The sequence below is a fragment of the Sardina pilchardus genome, chromosome 9, assembly GCF_963854185.1.
Source record: "Sardina pilchardus chromosome 9, fSarPil1.1, whole genome shotgun sequence".
NCBI lineage: Eukaryota > Metazoa > Chordata > Actinopteri > Clupeiformes > Clupeidae > Sardina > Sardina pilchardus.
The window spans coordinates 17,095,170-17,115,825 of NC_085002.1; the positions used below are offsets into that span (position 1 = coordinate 17,095,170).

A 20,656-nucleotide genomic window follows, 5' to 3' on the forward strand; every position below is an offset into this window, starting at 1 on the left:
TCTCATTTAAGCTGTCGTCTGGACAATTACGTTACATTTTAATTGGTTGTGTGGACAATCTGTGACCATGCTACCCACTGGTGTAGCATGGTACAGAGAGAGGAAGATAAAGTGTAAATCTCACTTATGTCTATCAGCCACAATTCTTCACACAGACAGGCTAAATATAACTCAAGCTATTTTGACGGGACCCATCGCAATCTGCAATATTACGTGGACATTGCAGGCTACTGTAGCCGCCCGATCGCGGGACTTTGCCCTATGAACTTTCAAATCAAATCGGACTGTTGCTGTAATAGAAAAATAAACTGTTCACTTTAAACCGTAAATAAATCGGCAAGCATTAAGACCACATCAATGTGCCTCTGCTCACCGAAATTGAACGCACCTTGAGGTTATAGATTAATACGTTTTTGCCAAATAATTTTCTTTTAGAAGTAGGCCTAGCCTAGGCTAAACATTCCAGACGGAGAACTTTGAAGACGTGACAGGCAGAAAGTAGCCGACACGCATAGAAGTCTGTGCCAACATCGTCTGTGGTTACATCAATGTTAACTTCCAACAAAATGATGTGTCGGTCGTGAAACAAGGTAGGCCTATGCAGCATAATCGTTAGCTAAGATTTTGGAGACGGACAGTCTTTAGGCCTATCTTTTACATTATGATCACCACACAGTAACAATAATAGCCTACTACACATGACAAAGTTAATTGTAAAGTTTACCAATCATAAAATCAACTTTGGTTAAAGATACAGATTGTTCTCACCGATGGTCAGGAACGCTGTGGAGCAATCGTCTGTTAGGCTATCTTATTGCACTTCAAATGGGAAAAAGGGCAAGGGTAGGTTTAATCAACACATTACCATACACTGAGATTGACTGTCCCCATGAAGGTTTTACATAAACCCCTCTTTCCCTAAAATGAACTATCAATCCACCGGGATTAAGCATGAGGCCGACCGCATCCTTGTCGATATCAATTAGTCTCTGCATTTCGGAACCCCGGTTGCCCAAATAAGCTGCTTTGGTCAATTAACTTCTGAAAACTTTAAACATGTCTTCCTGTACTATAGCCAACAACATTAGAAGAACAGAACACCAAAGATCATGGCATTAGAAAACTAGGCCAAGGGTAGGCCTACTGTTGGCCTACATCTTATGAAATGTATGCTTTTAATGTCGTAACAAATTGACACATAAAACCCTGTTTTGAGTAGACCTGACAATTATGTTCAGTCAGTGAATTTATACATGTCTTTATAATCACCAGCTGCTTTCTCTCCCAGACTTAACACCTTACAACCACAGTCATTTCAATGTAACATCAATCAGCCTCAATCAGCTGCAGCCGGTCCAATATGAAAACATGGTCAAATTAGAACATTCAAAACATAGAACCAGCTGTAGAACCAGCTGTAGAACTAACGTAGGTCAGCTCTGAAAATCCTGCAAAATCTGCAACCTGGTGAATATTTTTTTTTTATCTATATCAGATGCCATGGTAACGCCTTAAGCGGCCTGAGAGACTATTGCGATTAAACGGGTTCCAGAAATGTATTTTTTGGCCATCCCAGTAACCTTGTAGGTCAGGCCAAAACCATTTACGGGCATAAAGGCTACATGTGTATAAGTAAAAGCAGTAGCCTACACACACATCAGACATCTGTAGGCCACTGCAGCAACACAGTCTACAGAGAGAGGCCTGCTGGACTAATAGAGACATATAAATTGAAGTCACCAGAAACAAGCACTGAAAAATGGTTATATGGATGGCATGGCAGAGCAGTGGGCCGAAGTCTTTCCCGCGAGGAGAAGGGGAGATGAATTCACAAGGGACTCAGTGTTCACCTACACACATTCAAATAATAGAGGAATGCCACTCCTGATGACATTGAGGTTGTGCGCTATATGAGCATGTCATGTCACGACCAAACGTTTGGTTATGGCAGATCTGAGTGGCTCTGGGCAGATCCAATAGTTTTCAACATCAACAGAGTATCTGCATTCAAGGAAGTTCACGCTTGGCAATGGAAAGTGGCCAAATTCTCTGGCCACAGCCTGGATGTTGGTCAATCTGGCTATTTTGTATGGTAGGAGCAGGCTTCACTCAGTCTCTTGGTTTGTCTTTGAGAGTGCTAGACCAAACTTATATGTTTACTAAGAAAAGGAAAAAAGGTCGCACTTTGCATATAAACGTGTTTTTTATTGTTGCACAGACGCGTTTCGGCTTAGCGCCTTCCTCAGTGTGCTCAATCTGGCTATTGCCAATCTTGGGGAGACAGTCTTAGCCAGCCTAGCACCATCAGTGTGATTAACCAGATGTTCGGCTACGTCATCCTGGGATACCCTATGTGTGATTGTGAGTGACAAACCTTGCCTACCTGCGGTTTGTCATTTGCTGTTTATGTATGAATATGCTCATGCTCTTTGTTTTTCCGTTTTTGTTAGATATTGGCCTCATGGCCGGAAGACCTGTGGACCTGATGTGTTCAGACGACCCTGGGGTCAAGTCCTACATGATTGTCCTGATGGTCACCTGCTGCTTCCTTCACTTGGGTATCATCATCCTCTGCTACATTGCTGTCTGGCTCGCCATCCGTGCTGTACATTCTAATGTTGTCTGTCTGAAACTGATATGGTTCAACCTTTTAAACCAAGAGTAACTTTTAACTGGAATGGGATCTTTTTCTCTTGCTACAGGTATCCCAGCAGCATAAGGTAGTCAACACAGAAGGCTGAGAAGGAAGTGTCCAGGATGGTGGTTGTCATGATTGTTGCCTACTGCGTCTGCTGGGGACCACACAGTCTTTGCCTGCTTCGCTGCAGCTAACCGGATGCGCATTCCATCCTTTGGGTGCAGCCATGCCTGCTTCCATGGACAAGAGTGCCACCATGAACTTCTTCATGAACTGAAGTGATTTCTATATTTCAAAGTTTTACTTTGTCTAGCCCAAATCTAAAATCTAAACTAAACCAATTGTCAACTTATACCTTTCAGTTCTGTGTATACATCATGCAGCTCTTTGGTGAGGTTGATATTTTCATATGATGATATGAAGTCTCCACATCCAAAACAGAAGTCTTCTTCTGTGGCACCTGCATAAATTTCCCAACACATGCCATCGCTGGGAACAAATTGATAAGAACTTGGAAAACAGATTGAAATGGGGCTTTTTGTACAGTATGTATTGTGTGTCTATGTTTATTTTTATGAAATGCTTTCTGTTAAAGGAGAATTCCGGTGTGATATTGACTTAAAGTGTGTTGAAACATGATACCTAGAAAGTTTTCCATTTGCCGCCATCTTGAATTTAGTCACGTGACTGATTCGTGACTAGTTCACGTGTTCACGTCTTGAATTTAGTCATGTGACGAGCCGGTGCCGAACTATTAGTGCATTCGATTAACCATCCGAGGACGAGATCCGAGGACGTTGCCTAGTGACACGCACAAACATGCCCCCTTTCCTCAGAAGGCGACCTCGTCTGCTCGTCGAACTCAGAGCAGACCGAGGGAAGTTTCCGAGACAGATTCCAAGATGGCTGCGCCCAGATTCATTTGTAAATATTAACGTTTTGTATTGTGTTTGGACCGCTTTGTTGGTTCAAATGACGATTTCAATCACTACAATGCCTTACTGCGTCTGTATCACTGCCTATGGGAATGGAAATCGGCCTTGTTGTGAGTGCAATATTGAATGAAGACTTGTTTAACTGGTGTTGGTAAATGTAGCTAGCGTTGCTAACAGAACCTAAACATGCCTGGAACCGCAAAACGTGACGTCTATGTTCGGACGTGCGAAAGATAACAAAACGGTTGACAGTGACAGCGCAGACGTGACATCACACCCGAGATCCGAGACAGCTCTGAGAGCATAAACGAACGCACTTTTTAGCTGTGACGTGAAATAGTCACAAATCAGTCACATGACTAAATTGCCGGCGAAAGGAAAACTTTCGGAAGTGACTGCCTGAATAAACAGTCATGTAAGTAAACCACCAGTGCTTTTTCAAAGTTCTTGATGTCTCGTTTTATATGTCAGGGCCCTCAGAAGTCTACCAATAAAGTGTGGAGCTACTTTGAGCCTCATAAATGGTGTAAAACAGTGATTTATTTGCATGGCTAACCCGATGCCGAGGCACTCCCATTGAAAACCTGTTGCTAGTATCGGCTAACGAGTGGCAGATTTCTGAGTGCAGGGGTTAGGTCGAGATCAGCTCTGAGACAAACGCTCACACTTGGTATCATGTTTCAACACACTTTAAGTCAATATCACACCGGAATTCTCCTTTAAGAAGAATGGATAATGTTTAGTGTATGTAAATGCACCACCCTTTCAAAACCACAGTCATTGCAACCCTTTTTGAGATGTCAGTTATCAAGGCCAGCAGTGAAGAGAAAAACACACAGGACATAAGTGTGTATTACTGTCAACTAATAAACAGAAAAAGTACACAACCTATATGGGTAACACTTTGCGGTAAGGGTACATGAATCATCATGAATTCATACATGAATTCATTCATGATGTATGCATTACTTAATGGCTTAATATCTCATGAATCATCAGGAATTAATTTGATTTCACCATATGTCATTCATGACCTCATGCATGAACAACTCATCAACTAAAGCATTAAGTATGGTGGCTACATCATTATGAACTATGGTTTATTAAGCATGATCATGATGATTTATTTTTCTGTACATGAATCATAATGAATTCATGCATGTAAGCCTTCCTGAATTATTAGGAGATTAACTAAGCATTAGTTACTATGACTGTTGGGCTTAAATTGTACAAACTCTCTAAACACACTTTCTTAAACTCTTTCTCTAAACACACGTCATTATTCACCACTTTAGTTGAGGGGCCACAAAACATGATGAACTCATGAGTAACTAATACTTAGTTAATCCCCTGATATTTCAAGAAGGCTTACATGCATGAATTCATGATAAATTATGTACAGAAAAAAATCATCATGATCATGCTTAATAAACCATAGTTCATAATGATTTAGCCACCATACTTAATGCTTTAGTTAATGTGTTGTTCATGCATGAGGTCATGAATGATATATGGTGAACTAATGTTAATTCCTGATGATTCATGATATATTAAAGGGATAATCCGGAGTGAAATGCACTTTAGATCAATTTTTCGGACTATTGGGAGTACATACGTTGAGTTGACACCAAAATCATGTCATTCGGATGTATTTTGAGAAAGTTCGAGTTCACCGTTTTTAGCCAAAACTCGTTAGCCTGGAAGTGACCGGGGCAGGTCCTTTCGCCACTACAAAACGCTATTTTTATACCTCTTCTACTGTTCCAAACAACGCTACACTTACGTGGTAGTGAGTAGAGGGTCCCTAAAGCCAAACCGAAGTATCCTCACGTCTTTATGTGGTCGGATAGAGAGTCCAGAATGAATTTAATCGAGTCCGTACCTTCCGGAAATGTCGCTGCGGCAGCTGCGCAACGTTTCAACAACACTTTACTAACATTTCCGGAAAGGTACTGACTCGATTAAATTCATTCTGGACTCTCTAAAAATTGATCTAAAGTGCATTTCACTCCGGATTATCCCTTTAAGGCACAAATTATGAATGAATTCATGTATTAATTCATGATGATTCATGTACCCTTACCGTAAAGTGGTACCCATAAAGGTATACGGGACATAAATGTATATAAATGTATAAGTGACATGAACAAGCACCAAGTAACAGGAATTCAGGCTCCTTCACAGAGATGCGGGCCAAGACGGCCTCACAGGTCTTAAAAGAAAATGTTCGTCTAACATTCACTAAACATCTTACTTATAGCCTACGTCCAACCTTTGCATTCTTAAAGGTTTTTTTAGTTGCTGTGCATTTGTAAGTTCTAGAGGAATGTTCATAAGTAATTTAATAGCCATCTTGCAAGAAATAAAAATGCACAAAAAACTGCCAACTAAATAAGAATTCATACTGTGAGAGATTCTGTAATTTCTTTTTTTGGAAGTAAAGTAATACAGAAAATTAAAACAACGTACTGTCTTGTTTTTGTCGTCAAATATTTGTAGACAGGGTATCCTCAACCCCTTATCGGAATCACAACTTACCATTGTGTCAGATTGTACACAACTGATTGTAAACTATAGGCCTCTAGACCTATTTTACATTTAACATGGTTATAACAAAGTCCAAACTCCTGAACTGTTACAAATTTTGGAAGGACTAAATGGCACACTGTAAGAGACAGAAACAGTTTAATGGTGTAACATTTTCATAATTCTATTCCATGTGATTTTAACTTTTGTGAGCCTAAGGTCAAGAGACCAGTAGAGTCTTCCAACTGTTCAGGTCAGTACTTCAAGCTAATAAAGTCTGGATAAATCGTATAGGAGCGTGTTGGACTTTCATGATCACAAGCACCATCATTTTTGTATCTCTCTATTAAATTAAGATTGAGGAAACACCAGCAAAACTAGCACAAGCAGCAGTAGGTTACTGAAAATCCTCCCACAGGCTAAATGAGGTAGATCGGATGTCATGAAATCCAAGCGAAGTTTTTCAAGATTATCTGGATGCAAAGGAAAAGCTTTCAGAAAAGCCTCAAAGATTTAGAGATTACAACGGTCTGACAGTAGGCCATGTTGGACCAGTGACCTCAAAGCTACTTAATGATAGTGACGTCACACAAAATATAAAAGCAGCATGTTGCACATCAGACATCTGTTGGCACCCGAGGCAACACAGTCCACTGAGAGCAGCGGACAGTAGAGGTCTGCTGGATTATTAAAAGCCAAACGAATAAATTGAAGTCACCAGGGACAAGCCCGTATCAACCAGACGACATGGCGGAGCAATGGGGCGACGCAGTCTATGCTGCTAGACGAAGGGGAGATGAGTCTACAAGGGAATCTATGTTCACCTATACAAATTCAAATAACACTAGAGGTAAGTGCCACACAAGGAATGTCTTTATATAAGCCCTTTCTGCAACGTCTATGCAACTACATAATGTTGAATGGAAAAAGACAAAAATGGAGAGTTCTGTTTTGCTGTAATAGTGCTTACTATCTTCTATTTCCACAGATCCATTTGAGGGACCTAACTACCACATTGCCCCACGATGGGTCTACAACGTTTCTTCATGTTGGATGATCTTTGTGGTCTTTGCCTCTGTTTTCACCAACGGCCTGGTGCTGGTGGCTACAGCAAAGTTCAAGAAGCTCCGTCACCCTCTCAACTGGATTTTGGTCAATCTGGCTATTGCCGATCTTGGGGAGACAGTCTTAGCCAGCACCATCAGTGTGATTAACCAGATATTCGGTTACTTCATCCTGGGACACCCCATGTGTGTTTTCGAGGGCTACACTGTGTCTACCTGCGGTAAGGGACATTGTCATTTGGATTATATGTGATGTACAACAGTAAACCTGGTCATTGCTAATCACTGTGTGGCATGTTCAGTATTCAGTTCCAGATATTTTTTCAGTATGTTTTCAGTTTTAGGCAGTCTGAATAATTATTGATTAATCCAACAGGTATTGCTGCTCTGTGGTCCCTGACTATCATTTCTTGGGAGAGATGGGTGGTTGTGTGCAAACCCTTTGGAAATGTCAAGTTTGATGCCAAATGGGCCACTGGTGGAATTGTTTTCTCATGGGTGTGGTCAGCAATCTGGTGCGCACCTCCCATCTTTGGGTGGAGCAGGTAGGTTTGCATTTCTGTTACTTTAAATGGGATCTTTCTTTGAGCTCATCACCATCCTGAATATTTACTGTAACATCTAATCATGTAATCTTTGCTTTTTTGTTAGGTATTGGCCTCATGGCCTGAAGACCTCCTGTGGACCTGATGTGTTCAGTGGAAGCGACGACCCTGGGGTCAAGTCCTACATGATTGTCCTGATGGTCACCTGCTGCTTCCTTCCCCTGGCTATCATCATCCTCTGCTACATTGCTGTCTGGCTCGCCATCCGTGCTGTACGTTCTAATGTTGTCTGTCTGGAACTGATATGGTTTAACCTTTTAAACAAAGACTGACTTGGGATACTGACTTGAAATGGGATCATTTTCTCTCGCTAACAGGTAGCCCAGCAGCAGAAGGATTCTGAGTCAACACAGAAGGCTGAGAAGGAAGTGTCCAGGATGGTGGTCGTCATGATCCTTGCTTACTGCGTCTGCTGGGGACCATACACAGTCTTTGCCTGCTTCGCTGCAGCTAACCCAGGATACGCATTCCATCCTTTAGCGGCTGCCATGCCTGCCTACTTTGCCAAGAGCGCCACCATCTATAACCCCGTTATCTATGTCTTCATGAACCGACAGGTGAGCTAATCTTGAGGCACACAGTTCAACATAACAGCCTTATGCATAACTCCACATGTACACTAAACTAACTGAAAACCTTTGCCTTTCAGTTCCGTGTATGCATCCTGCAGCTCTTTGGCAAGAAAGTTGATGATGGATCTGAAGTCTCCACATCCAAAACAGAAGTCTCTTCTGTGGCACCTGCATAAATTCCTAAACACATGCTATCGCTTGGAACAAATTCATGAGAACTTGGAACAGAGAATCAAATGGGACTTTTTGTACAGTATGTATTATGTGTATATCTAACATATTTTTATTCAATGCACTGACATGCTTTCCATTAAGAAGAATGGATAATGTTAAGTGTGTGTAAACGCATCACCCTCTAAAAACTACAATTCAATGGGAACCCCTTGCGACTTGAATCCTCTACAAGCCCTGCAAACAAAAATAAGCATACAGGACATAATGGGAGTTTTTGCTCCTGCACAGAGATGAAGGCCTCATAGCTTTTAAACGAAAATGCTTGTTTAACATTTACTAAAATGCTTAATTACAACCTTTGTGAGGGAAAATGTTTTTGCGAGTTGCTCTCAATGTATAGAGGAATGATCACAAATGATTTTTAAATAGCCATCTTGCAAGAAAAAAATGTACAAAAAAAATCTGTTACATAGATGTGAATTTCTACAGTACTTAAATGGTTGTATTTTTCTTTTGATGAAAATAAAACTATGCAGCAAATTAAAAACAGTCACTTGTTTTCTGTGAGTTATTTTTCTGGCAAATATTGTGTCTGTACAAGTAACTGAACAGGGAATGTTGTACAAGCTGGGAGGTTCAGATCTCTACATCCCAAAATGTGTCATCGCATTTGCGTCACTTTTAGCTAGGAGACTTATCAAGCGGCAATGGAAGTCTGCTAATCCCCCATTTCCTTTGCTGGGTTAAAGAAGTCCTTGCTCCCTATAAAGGCTAAGATACTCCAGAGGTACAATCCTCTAATAGATTCCATAACACCCGGAGTCAGCACTAGGCCTTTATTAGAGTAGCTTTGCCAAAACATGGAAGAGCTTCATTTATAGAGACACACATCAAGGAACACCCAAGAGTGAGTCTCAAACAACAGAAAGCATCATTGGACTTAAACATTTGTGGGTTACATAAATTGTGCCTTTTGTGTTTCAGTACTGAGCACACACACTCACAGTGTCAGGATAGGTCTCAGGATGAGTTTATTCTGCTGTACTGGGGACTGCACAGACACCAAGGCTGCCTCAGGGAAACTAGAGAGCCTCCATTCGAAGGAGCACAGTGGCAGGCATCTGAGTTTACCCTCCTATTTTAATGATGATATTGAGTCTGTATTCATATTTCTGTGAGACACTGACGCTATCAAGCAAAGTAGTCGTCAAGGACACCATGAGAGCTGCACAGAGAGACAGTCTGTGTTAATGCAAGGCAAGGTTGAGTTAAAGGAGATGTTGGATACTGGGCCAATGGCAACCACACTTAGTGCAGATTTTAGTGTGATATGACTATTGAAATGTATGAATTCCGTTTGATTGCAGAGGGACAGGTGGATCCGCTGATTGTCTGTACAAATGTCTTAAAGTTTAAGTCAAATAACGCTTTCTGGCGGATTGTTTGAGACTCCCTATTGGGCGTTCCTTGATGTATGTCTCTATAAATGAAGCTCTCCATGTTTTGGTTAAGCTACTCTGATGAAGGCCTAGTGCCAAAACATCAGCACATTAGTCAAATAAAAGTGTGTTTTTTCTAGCAGCAGTGTTGCGCTTTTTCCTGTACTCCTTAAAGAATGGTATTTATTACCTCTGAACTTGTGTAAGCAACCTTCAGGTCGGCTAGGCATTGGTAATTCATCCCCGGACCCCAATTGTTGAATAAAACATCTTGTGTGTGTAAGAGGGTATGAGTTGGTAGGGGGCCCTGGCTTGTCTTAGACCATGTCTTAGACACAGGCAAGGGGCCCTTAAAGCCAAAAAGGTTAGGAAACACTAGCCTAGTCTTCAATGATTAAGCCTACTTACATTATTACTTAACTTCACTTTGTTCCCCGAGAAACTTTTGCTGGAGCAACTCACCCACAGCACGTATTTGCACTAGCCTATGTCTATAACACAACTATCATGTTGGGAGAAACAAACTAGTCTGGCAACTGAAACGCTAGCAATCAAACATTATTGCTATTCACATAGACAGTAAAAGATAGCATAGATCAGGGATGGGCAACTGGCGGCCCTCCTCACTCAGTGCGGCCCGCGGATGATAATTTTTGTGATTAAAAATGCGTGTTTTTTTTACCACATGCACCGTCATTGTAATTATACTGTTCGCCGATAGATAGCGCCTCCTAAGCAAACCATCTAGGGTCCACGGACCTTTAACATCGCTGAGGAAAAACAGTGCACACATGGAAGAAAAGTAGAAAACTCATTTAGAAAACCGTAGGCTACCTTTCAGTCAAAATCGGAAGCAGTGTCTGTTCATAGAATGGCAAGGCAAACCCATGTCAAGTTTTGCTAAAAACTATATCAGCCATGAAAGATTTAAACTTAAGTCGCCACTACACTACAACACCTTGCGAAAAGTTATCAGAAGTAGCCTGCCGACCTCAAATCAAAAGTAGGCTAGCCTGCACTAACAATAGCGACTAATTGCCAGAACTACACAGGTATCCGTCTTTTGCTGTTTCGCTTGAGCTTGCCAAAGCAAAGAAGCTATATCAGATGGCGAAATTGTTTGGGTGCGTAGTGGAGGTAAAAACTTCGAAACGGTATATTTGTCCCGACGCACGGTGACGCGCATAATTGTTGACATTCTGATAATGTCGAGGGGGGAAGCTGAGACAAATCATGCAATCGACTGCAAGTCGGCCTACTGTAGCTTACGTTTTGGCGTTGGATGAGAGTAGGCTACAGATGTGATGGATGTTACATGTTACATCTGTACTCTCATTATGGACGCTAGGAAATGTCTATACATTCTTAAAAATTGAGTGGGAGCATAAATGCATTGAATATGAGGCTTGTTGCACTTCATGATGGGTCATTGTTTTTCAGCTCTGTGCCATCATTGAATGGTGATTTATGTGAGCCCTTTGCACTGAAAATAATACTTATCACTGGCTGTAAAATATTTGTATTTGTTGTTAGGGAGTCTATGTTAAAAATGCATTTGATCATGAAAATGGACATATGTCGTTCTTATTCAGAATTATTTTGCAGCATCAGATGTGCGGAAGTGCGCGGCCACATTTGGCCCTCTGATGGTGATGGTAAAAAAATGTGGCCCTCTTAGTCATGAAAGTTGCCCATCCCTGGCATAGATAGACGAAAAAGCTATTCTTCTTCTTCTTCTTCTCCTTCTTCTTCTTCTTCTGTTTCTTCTTCTTCTTCTTCTTCTTCTTTTTCTTCTTTTTCTTCTTCTTCTGCTGCTGCTGTCATGTCATTTTATTTTGATAACAAAACCAGACGCCAGCTGGTCATGTCGTCACATCCGTTGCAGAGCATACCCGGTGTCAGGCTGCGCTTTAGTGTCAACACGTGCAGTTATGTCCAAAGCTAGTAAGTATGTTTTCATGTGGTCTCTAGGTTCCTATAAGAGTAATTCACACAATATTTGTAAGTTTACAAATATTTTTTGTCTTTCAGAACAAAAAAGAGCGAAAAGGCTTGGTTTCAGTGGTAAAAAGGTAACTAGCGTGGAGTGTCTTCCCTGCAGTAGCATCACAAATGATATGGGTTAGCCTACTATTAGTTCGCTGGTGGCAGCGTAGGAGCTGTAGGCTACATGTTACTGAATGCGATACTAGCAGAATGCAATATTTGTTATTTAATTGTGAACTGTAATGATGTGGCCTATGTCTGTTTAGCGAGCTGTCGAGTGTTGGTATGGCAATTTAGGCTACTGTCTCACATAGCAATTCGTTGTAACGTTATTTGACAGAGCAAGGATGGAGGGCAAACCAGCAACCAGGGAGGCAGGAAGGATCCGGGTGTCCCTAACGTTAGACACTTCAAAGAAAATGCGCAGAGACAAGCTGAACTTAGACAAAAAAGGGTGAGAACGAATGGCTGATTTTAATTGCAAATCAATAATGTTGTGTACTTGCTGGCTGTTGGCATTACACCGTCTTGAAATTATGAATTGGTGCGTTTGTGTAGTTTTTTTTAAAAGGAAGACGTTTATGAAGTTGTTGTTTAACTCCAAAGGCACACGGTCCGATATTAACCTCAGCACCTTTACTGTAGGCCGATGTATGTGTGCAATTTAGCAGTTGTCATTAGTCTCTCACAGCCTGTGACAGACTGCAGACACAACTGCAGCAGCAAATGTATTTTCAAAATGGTTAAGTAATCTTTAAAAACTGCATTCAGATGTCCAGATGTGACATTGTCCACATACTGTATTGTTTTGCTTGTACTGCTTGGTGGCAATCTTGTAAACAAAGGTTTTAAGTGCAGTTGTTTCAATTCCAAAAAATTACAGGTCCATGCCGGATTAGCGCTTGTATTTGCGTGTCTGTGTTTTACCAACTTTAATGGCCTCTTGGCCAAACCCCAAAGCAAATCCCAAATGAAAGGTCGTAAAAATGTGTATTCTCAAGCTACTGCTTGTTTCTTGAAACATCAGCATCTCTCAGGATACGGTCATGACTACTTCATGCACTAAATTGACTGTTGGCTTGGAAATAATGCTTTGTATGTATGAAATGATTTCCAATTTGTTCTTTATGTCCATTTTACCTTTTGGGACCATCAGCTCGAGGAACTCCAAGAGAAGCAGAAACTGTCCAGGGAGAAGGAGCACATGAAAAGGAGGAGTTTGGACACTTTCCAGAGAGATGTCCAGCAACGACAACAGGCTTTTGAACAGAGGGTAATGATATCAGGACTGTTCACATTTATGTCAGCATTGAGGGATAGGAGCGCTCATTTTTTATTTTTTTTTCCAGAATACATCTTAAAAGTGACTGTTTCCATGCACACTATATTCCGACTAAGGACCATATTCTGGTTATGGCAATATTCAGAGTAAGATGTAGCAAAAATGGAATATTCCCCTTAACATATTAATCAGCATGTTCTAATTAAACCAGTGACAAGCAGTAGAAGTCGTATCATGACATCTTAACAGTCTTTGTCCTTGAATTTCATTCATGACTGCAAAATAGGTGAATTTGGAGTTTTTGACTGGTCAGGCATATGTATTACAGCACTTTTAGCCACTTACACCTCTGTGTACAAGGTTTGTGTACAACACAAGGTTTTTTTTTACTGGTATCGTCAAAGACGTGACATCGGTAAGAGAAAACCTGGCAGCTTGTGTAAACGTAGCCTGAGTAATCAGAGTTGAAGGGCCTTGGTCAGACAGGTAACCAAGGACCCAATCTGGTCACTATGAATAACATCCAGAGTTCAATTGAGAGGATGAGAGAAGCATAAAGAAAAACGTCATCTTTCAACGTCATCTCTCCTACGGTTGCATGATTCTGTTTGAGGTTCTGCAATTAATCTGCTGTGCTGCTACCTGTGGTAGCAACAGAGTTGTCTAATGCAAGGTATTGAAGTCGTGTTGATACAAGTCATTGCCATTAGTGTAAATATTTAGTTTAGTTTATTGGTTTTGTTTGACAGGGACCATGCATAGAATAACTTCTATACCAGGGTTGGCTAAATAGCTAATTTGCACCTGTAGTCCCTAACATACAAATATAATGTATGTTAGTTCATACTGACTTATGTTTACCTTAAATGTGTGATTAGTAATTACTGCCTATCCATCTTTGTGTCCAGGAAGTGGAAATGCAGAATTTGGAAAAGCATGTTAATTTCGAGAATGAAAGTTCAAGGAAGGCATATTACAGGGAATTCAAAAAGGTAAGATTACATACACACAATCTGCAGATGCCAAGATTATCAGGAAGTATCTGTTAACAATCTGTTAATTACAATTTAAGGTTAAGGTTAGGTCTTGGGTTTGGTCATCAACAATATTACATACTGAACTAAAATCTTAAATCTGGGCAGACTAGACAAGTGAAGTTTTACTGAAAAATGTCCTGATATGTATTCTTAACCTCTGTGTGTCAAGAAATGAGATGCTAAAAAAAATTATGTATTCTCTTAATTAACAGCCAAAAATCATTTCCTCACAACAAAGATAAATAATAATATACAAAATCTGTGTTTTTGTATATCTTTCATAGACAGGTGTCTATAGCACCATGAATTAGACCTTTAGGTGGGAAGGTAGGGGGGGAAGCCTATTTTGTTGCATCTGCATCAACAAGAACTGTGAAAATAACAACACATACAGCTGAGGCCAACATTTTCAGCCTCCTTGTGAAATCAGAAAATTACCATTACCAAAAATGTGCCTAGTTTATTTGATTACAAAAGAGCAAAGACAGCATGCCCACAAAGTTTGATGATAATTTTTTGATTTGTGTCAAGAAAAGGAAGAATTTACATGCTCAAAATGATTAGCCCCCAGACCATATTAATATTTGATTTTTAAAATTTTATCAGGGATGAACATTTTATGGAGAATTTTAGAGTAATGTTCCAAAATGTCAGGGGGGCTAATAATTTTGGCCTTAACTGTATAATTCGCTTTGTGATTTTGTGTCTCTCTTTGTTAAGGTTGTTGAAGCCGCTGATGTGATTCTGGAAGTCCTGGATGCCCGTGATCCTTTGGGCTGTCGCTGTCCCCAGGTGGAACAGGCGGTTGTCCAAAGTGGCATTAACAAGAAGATTGTTCTTGTTCTCAACAAAATTGGTAGGTTGGAAAGACTTGTACCCATGCCAAGTTGCCATGTTGTGTTATTTGTCCAGATTAATTTGTATATTCACCTGTCTTCATTGTACACATTGATTTGTACATCTCCTACTTGATTCCCTTTCTTATCTTGGCAAGTGCTGTCGACCACTCTTACCTAAGCGGAGAACAAAATAAGGAAACACTGGTGAATTCCAGAAGTCAATGGTTACTAAAATATAATAGGAAATTGTGGATGTGTTGTCAATGTTTCTGAAGGCGGTAGCCATATTTGTTCTTTGTTTGTTTATTGTGTTTGCTTTGTCATTTTAAGGGTGTAGCTTTTGATTCAGAATGTTCCGTTTTGCAAGTAGGCTTACAAAAACTCCCTTTTTTTTTCTTTTTTTTTAAAAGATCTTGTATCTAAGGATATCATTGAGAAATGGATCAAGTACCTTCGCCATGAATTTCCAACTGTGGCATTCAAAGCTTCTACCCAACAGCAGAGCAGAAACCTGGTATGATTTTAGTCCCTGGACGTTTGTGACCCTTCCTCATGCTCTGTTAGCAAAGCAGTTGTACTGTGCATTTACCATTTCATTTGTTTGTGTATGTTGTAGGGCTGTGCAATTAATCGATTAATCGTGATTATGACTTCCAACAATTATGAAAATAACATAATCAAAATATAATGATTATTTTGTTACATTCAGTTTCAGAACAATGCTCTCCTTTTTCTCTTGAGTTGTCGTGTGCATTATCTTTTTACATGTATTTTTTCCTGTTGGATTATATTTAAAATTCAATAAAAAATTGTACACTTTGAATATGGAAGATAGTTCCAAAATCACTGAGTAATCACACTTAATAGTGATCTCAATATTGAACAAAATAATTGTGTTAATGATTTTTAGCATAATCGAGCAGTCCTAGTATGTTGATAGCATGTATCAATTGCTCAAAATGGTAACGCTTGTTTTTCAGAAACGCAGCAATGTACCAGTCACAAAAGCCACAGCTGACCTACTGGGCAGTAGTGCATGTGTGGGTGCGGAATGCTTGATGAAACTCCTGGGAAACTACTGTCGGAACCAGGACATCAAGACAGCCATCACTGTTGGGGTTGTAGGTGAGTGTTCAGCCATAGTGAAATTGCATCGCGTCGTTAAGAATTCATGAGCTTGCACTGTAGTCAGACTTTTGTCTGTCAATAAAGGATCAAGTAAATAAATACATTTGATTTATCTTGTATCTGAGTGATTTTCCCCCCCCAAATTCGAAAGGTTTTCCGAATGTTGGTAAGAGTAGCTTGATCAACAGTCTGAAGAGAGCCCGGGCCTGTAGTGTGGGAGCTACCCCAGGAGTGACAAAGTAAGTGTAAAGTGTAGTGCAGACACAAAGTCCTCACATGCTGTGACATGCCACCAATCTTACTACCTTTTGTGGTATTCAGATGCCTTCAGGAAGTGCACTTAGACAAACACATCAAGCTTCTAGATTGCCCTGGAATTGTTATGGCAACCTCCACCAGTGATGCGGCCATGATTCTTCGGAACTGTGTGAAGATTGAACAACTGGTAGACCCTTTACCAGCCATTGAAGCAATCTTGAGGCGCTGCAACAAGACACAGGCATGTTGCTTTCTTTATGCATTTTAGTTTGCTTTCTGTTTCTATGTGAAAACGATGTGCTTAGTTGATTTCACTGATATGCAGACACTTTTCCCCATGTTCCACAACTGTGAAACATTATTATTGAAGTCTGCTTGTTTTTGTTCCTCTTAGATTATGGAACATTATGGGGTTCCAGATTTCCATACTTCTCTGGAGTTCCTGGCCTTGCTAGCACGGCGGCAGGGGAAGCTGCGAAAAGGGGGACTTCCAGACAGTGACAAGGCTGCCAAGAGTGTCCTCATGGACTGGACAGGGTGGGTGTCGGTGTCATGTTTGGAGTCTCAGCAGATATTAGCATTAGGAAGTTTGACTGTGCTGCCATCTAGTGGCCATAGGGTGTGTGGGCGTGTGTGTGTGTGTGCGTGTGTGTGCGTGTGTATAAGTATATATTTAAAGAATTGTGGAATTCTAACCTAAACAGAAAACGAAATCTGACTTGAAACTTAGGGCATTGTTAAACTTGCACACAGAGCACACTCTGCCACTTTGAAGCCGTTTGAAAATTCTGAGTGGTGCTTGAATTTCTGTTTGTATATTCAGAGTATCACACTCTAAGAACGTGCAGCGTTGGGACAGAGCAGCAGAGCTTGACATTACTCTAACCGAAATGCTGACCGTGGGAGGAAATAGGATAGGTGCAGACTTGTTAACAAATGATAGACCATTAATGATAATTAAATAAAATCGTTTCATAGTATTTATCGTCCTCACTATTGTCAACTTCAAGTAAATCCACATTTCCGCTAGAGATGGGCGATATTCACTTAAAACTGTCACAGTATTTCATAATCTTGTTTGACGATAATGATATAAATGGCGATATGAAAGAAGTCATGTCATCTTACAGGCTTGAGAATTGTGCAACCACAATCAAGTAAAATTTGATCCTGACCCCCAATTAACTTTTTTTCCCCTCATCTACAGCTTGAACCAAAGATTGTAGAGCAGAGCAAGATAGATTTGAACTACACATTCAGCCGTCTTTGTTCTCGTTCTAGATTCTACATCCTCCTTGCAGCACATAAACATGCCATCACTTATATCATTGATGTCATAGTATTTGTTTCAAGTATACACAGAAGTGATGTTAAATTCGTTGTGCTGTAGGTAGGGGATTTCACACAATGGCCCATCTACAACCAAGCCTATTTGCCAACAAAACCAAAATCACTAACAAATCACAAATCACTAACAAAAAACATCACCAACACAACTGCCTTTAAGAGCATTTGTCTGGGGATTACAAGCATATCAATATATGATAAACTCCTATCATGGGGAGGAATTTGGTGAATGGATAACAATACGATATGGCCCCTCCCTCATTGCAATCAACCAGTTTTGTTAATGTCAATTTTTATCCATGACAGAGTGGCTGTCCACTCGTGATCTCTTAGGTTCCTTGGTAAAGGTTGTTTGCCCAAACATTGCCCTTAAATAAATATATAAAGAGAATAGAGTGTGTGCCTACTCTGTCTTCAATCTGATAATCTTCTGATCAGCTCCTCTACTTAGGTGTGTTCCCCCCTCGCTATTTTATGAATTTTGATCCATGAGAAACTAATTTATAACGAGATAGAATGCAGAGCGCTTTTCTATTTTCAGAGTGCCAGATTGAATTTACAAACGTACCGTTAATAACAGATCATTTATATGTTAGCATTCTGTTTCTAAAGTTCAAGGTTATTGTGATCAGTAATAATTTTTTAATATATTTGCCTATTTACTATTCCAGAGGCCGCATCAGCTATTTCACTCATCCTCCAGAAACGCACACAATGCCTACCCATGTCAGTGCTGAGATCGTGGCAGAGATGGGCAAGGCCTTTGACTGGGATGAACTAGAGAAAGGAAATGAAGAGGCACTTGCAGGTACCATTACTTTTGCAGCTTTTGTGATTATGTACTCCCCTCTAGTTTACTTTGAAGATCACAGTGCAACCCATGTACTGTTGAGTCGATATTTAAGTTGCTGTTAAGTTGCTGTAAGTTACTGTTGTCAATGTCAATGTCAATTTATTTGTATAGCACTTTAAAAAACAACAACAGTTGACCAAAGTGCTGTAAAACAAACGATCAGACAAACAGGAATCATACATAAGACAAGAGAGGCTAGACGGAGCGGCGTAGTCGCCAGTGTGCCCATGACACCAAGACAAACAAACAAATTTAATTTAATAACAAGACGCTACATAAAACAAATCATGCCGGATGGAGCGGCATAATCACCAGCGTACCCATGACACTAAGATATACAAAGACAGACACCCACAAACACAAACAAAAATTAACAAATAATTAAATAACATAGATTAACAAAAACACCCAATATGTCCCAAAAGGCAACGTTGCCACAAGATAATGTCGGCAGGCAGAGATTTTATTGTGGCTCCTATTTGGTTGTTTTAATGCCAAAACTGAAGCTCAGATATCATGCTTTGTGACCTTCTCTATTATAGCAATGGACTCCACTGAGGTTGAAATGGGATTCTGCATGGCAACATCAGGTATGACACAAGGTGCTCAGCTGGACATGCCAGTTGAAGATGACGAAGGTTTGGAAGATGACGAGTCTATTGTCAAAGCGGAGTCAATGGAGGATGATCAGGATCCGGAGGTATTGTGACATAAATGTTTTTGTGGTTTGGAGTTCCCACTGTCTGTTGTAAACCTAAGTTGGAACTTTGAATGAGGAAGTTGTCAGATAGGAGGAACATTTGTTTTTTCTCTCCAATGAAGTGTACAATACCTCAACAGAAATAGATCTGTAACCAGGGTGCTGCACATTCATAAGCAGAGCGTTTGAATTCCTGAATACCTCATTACAAATTTAGCCGTTTTGTGGTTTGTTTGGTCAATTCTAGTTTTGCCCAATCCATAACATTGAACCACTTTCTCGAATAATCAGTTGAACAACATGACTGATGCTTTGGTAATCTCTTTTTTCTCCTTCCCTCAATTTTCTTCAAAAGTTTGGACCGATGACGGTTGAAATCAAAAGGTCCCAGGGTAAGAATGGGAGTGTTTTGGAGGGTGCAGCCCCTAAAGCTGTTGACCTGAGAGACATCCTTGATGTGGATCCTCTCCAACAAGGCCAGGCTCTGTTGGCTGCTGGCAAAAAAAGGAAGAAACAGCAAAAGAGAGCAGGTACTGCTCTAAATATGTCCTATGCTTGCAGCATTATGTTGCGTCATCTTTTAATGGTTCATGTCTACAACTGTACTATTTATAAAACCTTGAGGAACTCTGTAGATCCCATGTGTGTATTCTAACTAGCCTACTTTTGTCCTCTGCAGACAAAATTGCTGTGAAGCTCTCGGACACACTAACGTCAGCTATGAACACTTTTTGGGACAGTTGATACAATGACCAGCAAAGGAGTTGGAGTTGGCTGTTTTGCTTTTATTTTCTGTATAAATGTAAAATGGTAAAATGATGTACGTGGTGTACAGCTATCAAGAGAAATAAATATCATACATTTCTCAGTAAGAATTACTTTTGGTATTCTTGTATCCATTTATGAAATAATTCACTGGGTTAATTTAAGCACTTTCCTAAACATTGCTGTTATCTCTGGCTTGTTTTGACTGCTGGAAAGGCTGGTTCTATTCCTAGAAACTTTATAATGTCTGTCAATAGTTTAGAATAGCTAAAGGGGATATGGGTGCTAACAATTGACACTGTAATGTTTAGGTATGGTATTTGTTATTGTGGGTAGGGGAGATTTCCCATTGAGCTCTGTATTATGTGACTAGTATTTTAAAGAGCTTTATAAATTAGTCCATCCGTTAGGAAGCTTGCAAGAATGACAGTAGGTAGGTACCTAGGAAAGTTGGAGGTTACAAGGCCTTTTGGAAGTTACATTTAGCCTACATTACATTTACCGTCAA

General features: G+C 40.3%; 2 protein-coding genes and 1 pseudogene across 2 annotated transcripts; all 3 read left to right on the forward strand.

Annotated features, from left to right (window-relative positions):
• The first annotated feature begins 1,767 nt into the window (after positions 1-1,767).
• Positions 1,768-2,915, forward strand: LOC134092176 (red-sensitive opsin-like; annotated as a pseudogene).
• Positions 2,916-6,846: 3,931 nt separating this feature from the next.
• On the forward strand, positions 6,847-8,516 carry LOC134092901 (red-sensitive opsin-1-like). Its single transcript, XM_062546058.1, has 6 exons — positions 6,847-6,949; positions 7,088-7,384; positions 7,540-7,708; positions 7,815-7,980; positions 8,086-8,325; positions 8,418-8,516. Exons 1-6 carry the CDS (start codon positions 6,847-6,849, stop codon positions 8,514-8,516), a joined length of 1,074 nt encoding a protein of 357 aa, XP_062402042.1.
• A 3,328-nt stretch (positions 8,517-11,844) lies between these two features.
• Positions 11,845-20,261, forward strand: gnl3l (G protein nucleolar 3 like). The gene is made up of 15 exons (XM_062546057.1): positions 11,845-11,897; positions 11,985-12,025; positions 12,280-12,393; positions 13,096-13,212; positions 14,130-14,213; positions 14,979-15,114; positions 15,508-15,611; positions 16,078-16,222; positions 16,377-16,464; positions 16,547-16,724; positions 16,878-17,020; positions 18,502-18,638; positions 19,226-19,383; positions 19,739-19,913; positions 20,063-20,261. Exons 1-15 carry the CDS (start codon positions 11,885-11,887, stop codon positions 20,125-20,127), a joined length of 1,698 nt encoding a protein of 565 aa, XP_062402041.1. The 5' UTR covers positions 11,845-11,884; the 3' UTR covers positions 20,128-20,261.
• Positions 20,262-20,656: the final 395 nt, after the last annotated feature.

Excerpts from the sequence above, each read along its gene's own strand:
- gnl3l (XM_062546057.1), top strand. Across the intron at positions 17,021-18,501 it reads GTCCTCATGGACTGGACAGG|AGGCCGCATCAGCTATTTCA; the intron begins GTGGGTGTCGGT and ends TTACTATTCCAG. Across the intron at positions 19,914-20,062 it reads GAAACAGCAAAAGAGAGCAG|ACAAAATTGCTGTGAAGCTC; the intron begins GTACTGCTCTAA and ends TGTCCTCTGCAG.
- LOC134092901 (XM_062546058.1), top strand. The coding sequence starts at position 6,847 with ATGGCGGAGCAATGGGGCGACGCAGTCTATGCTGCTAGACGAAGGGGA. Across the intron at positions 6,950-7,087 it reads AAATTCAAATAACACTAGAG|ATCCATTTGAGGGACCTAAC; the intron begins GTAAGTGCCACA and ends CTATTTCCACAG. Across the intron at positions 7,709-7,814 it reads CCCATCTTTGGGTGGAGCAG|GTATTGGCCTCATGGCCTGA; the intron begins GTAGGTTTGCAT and ends CTTTTTTGTTAG.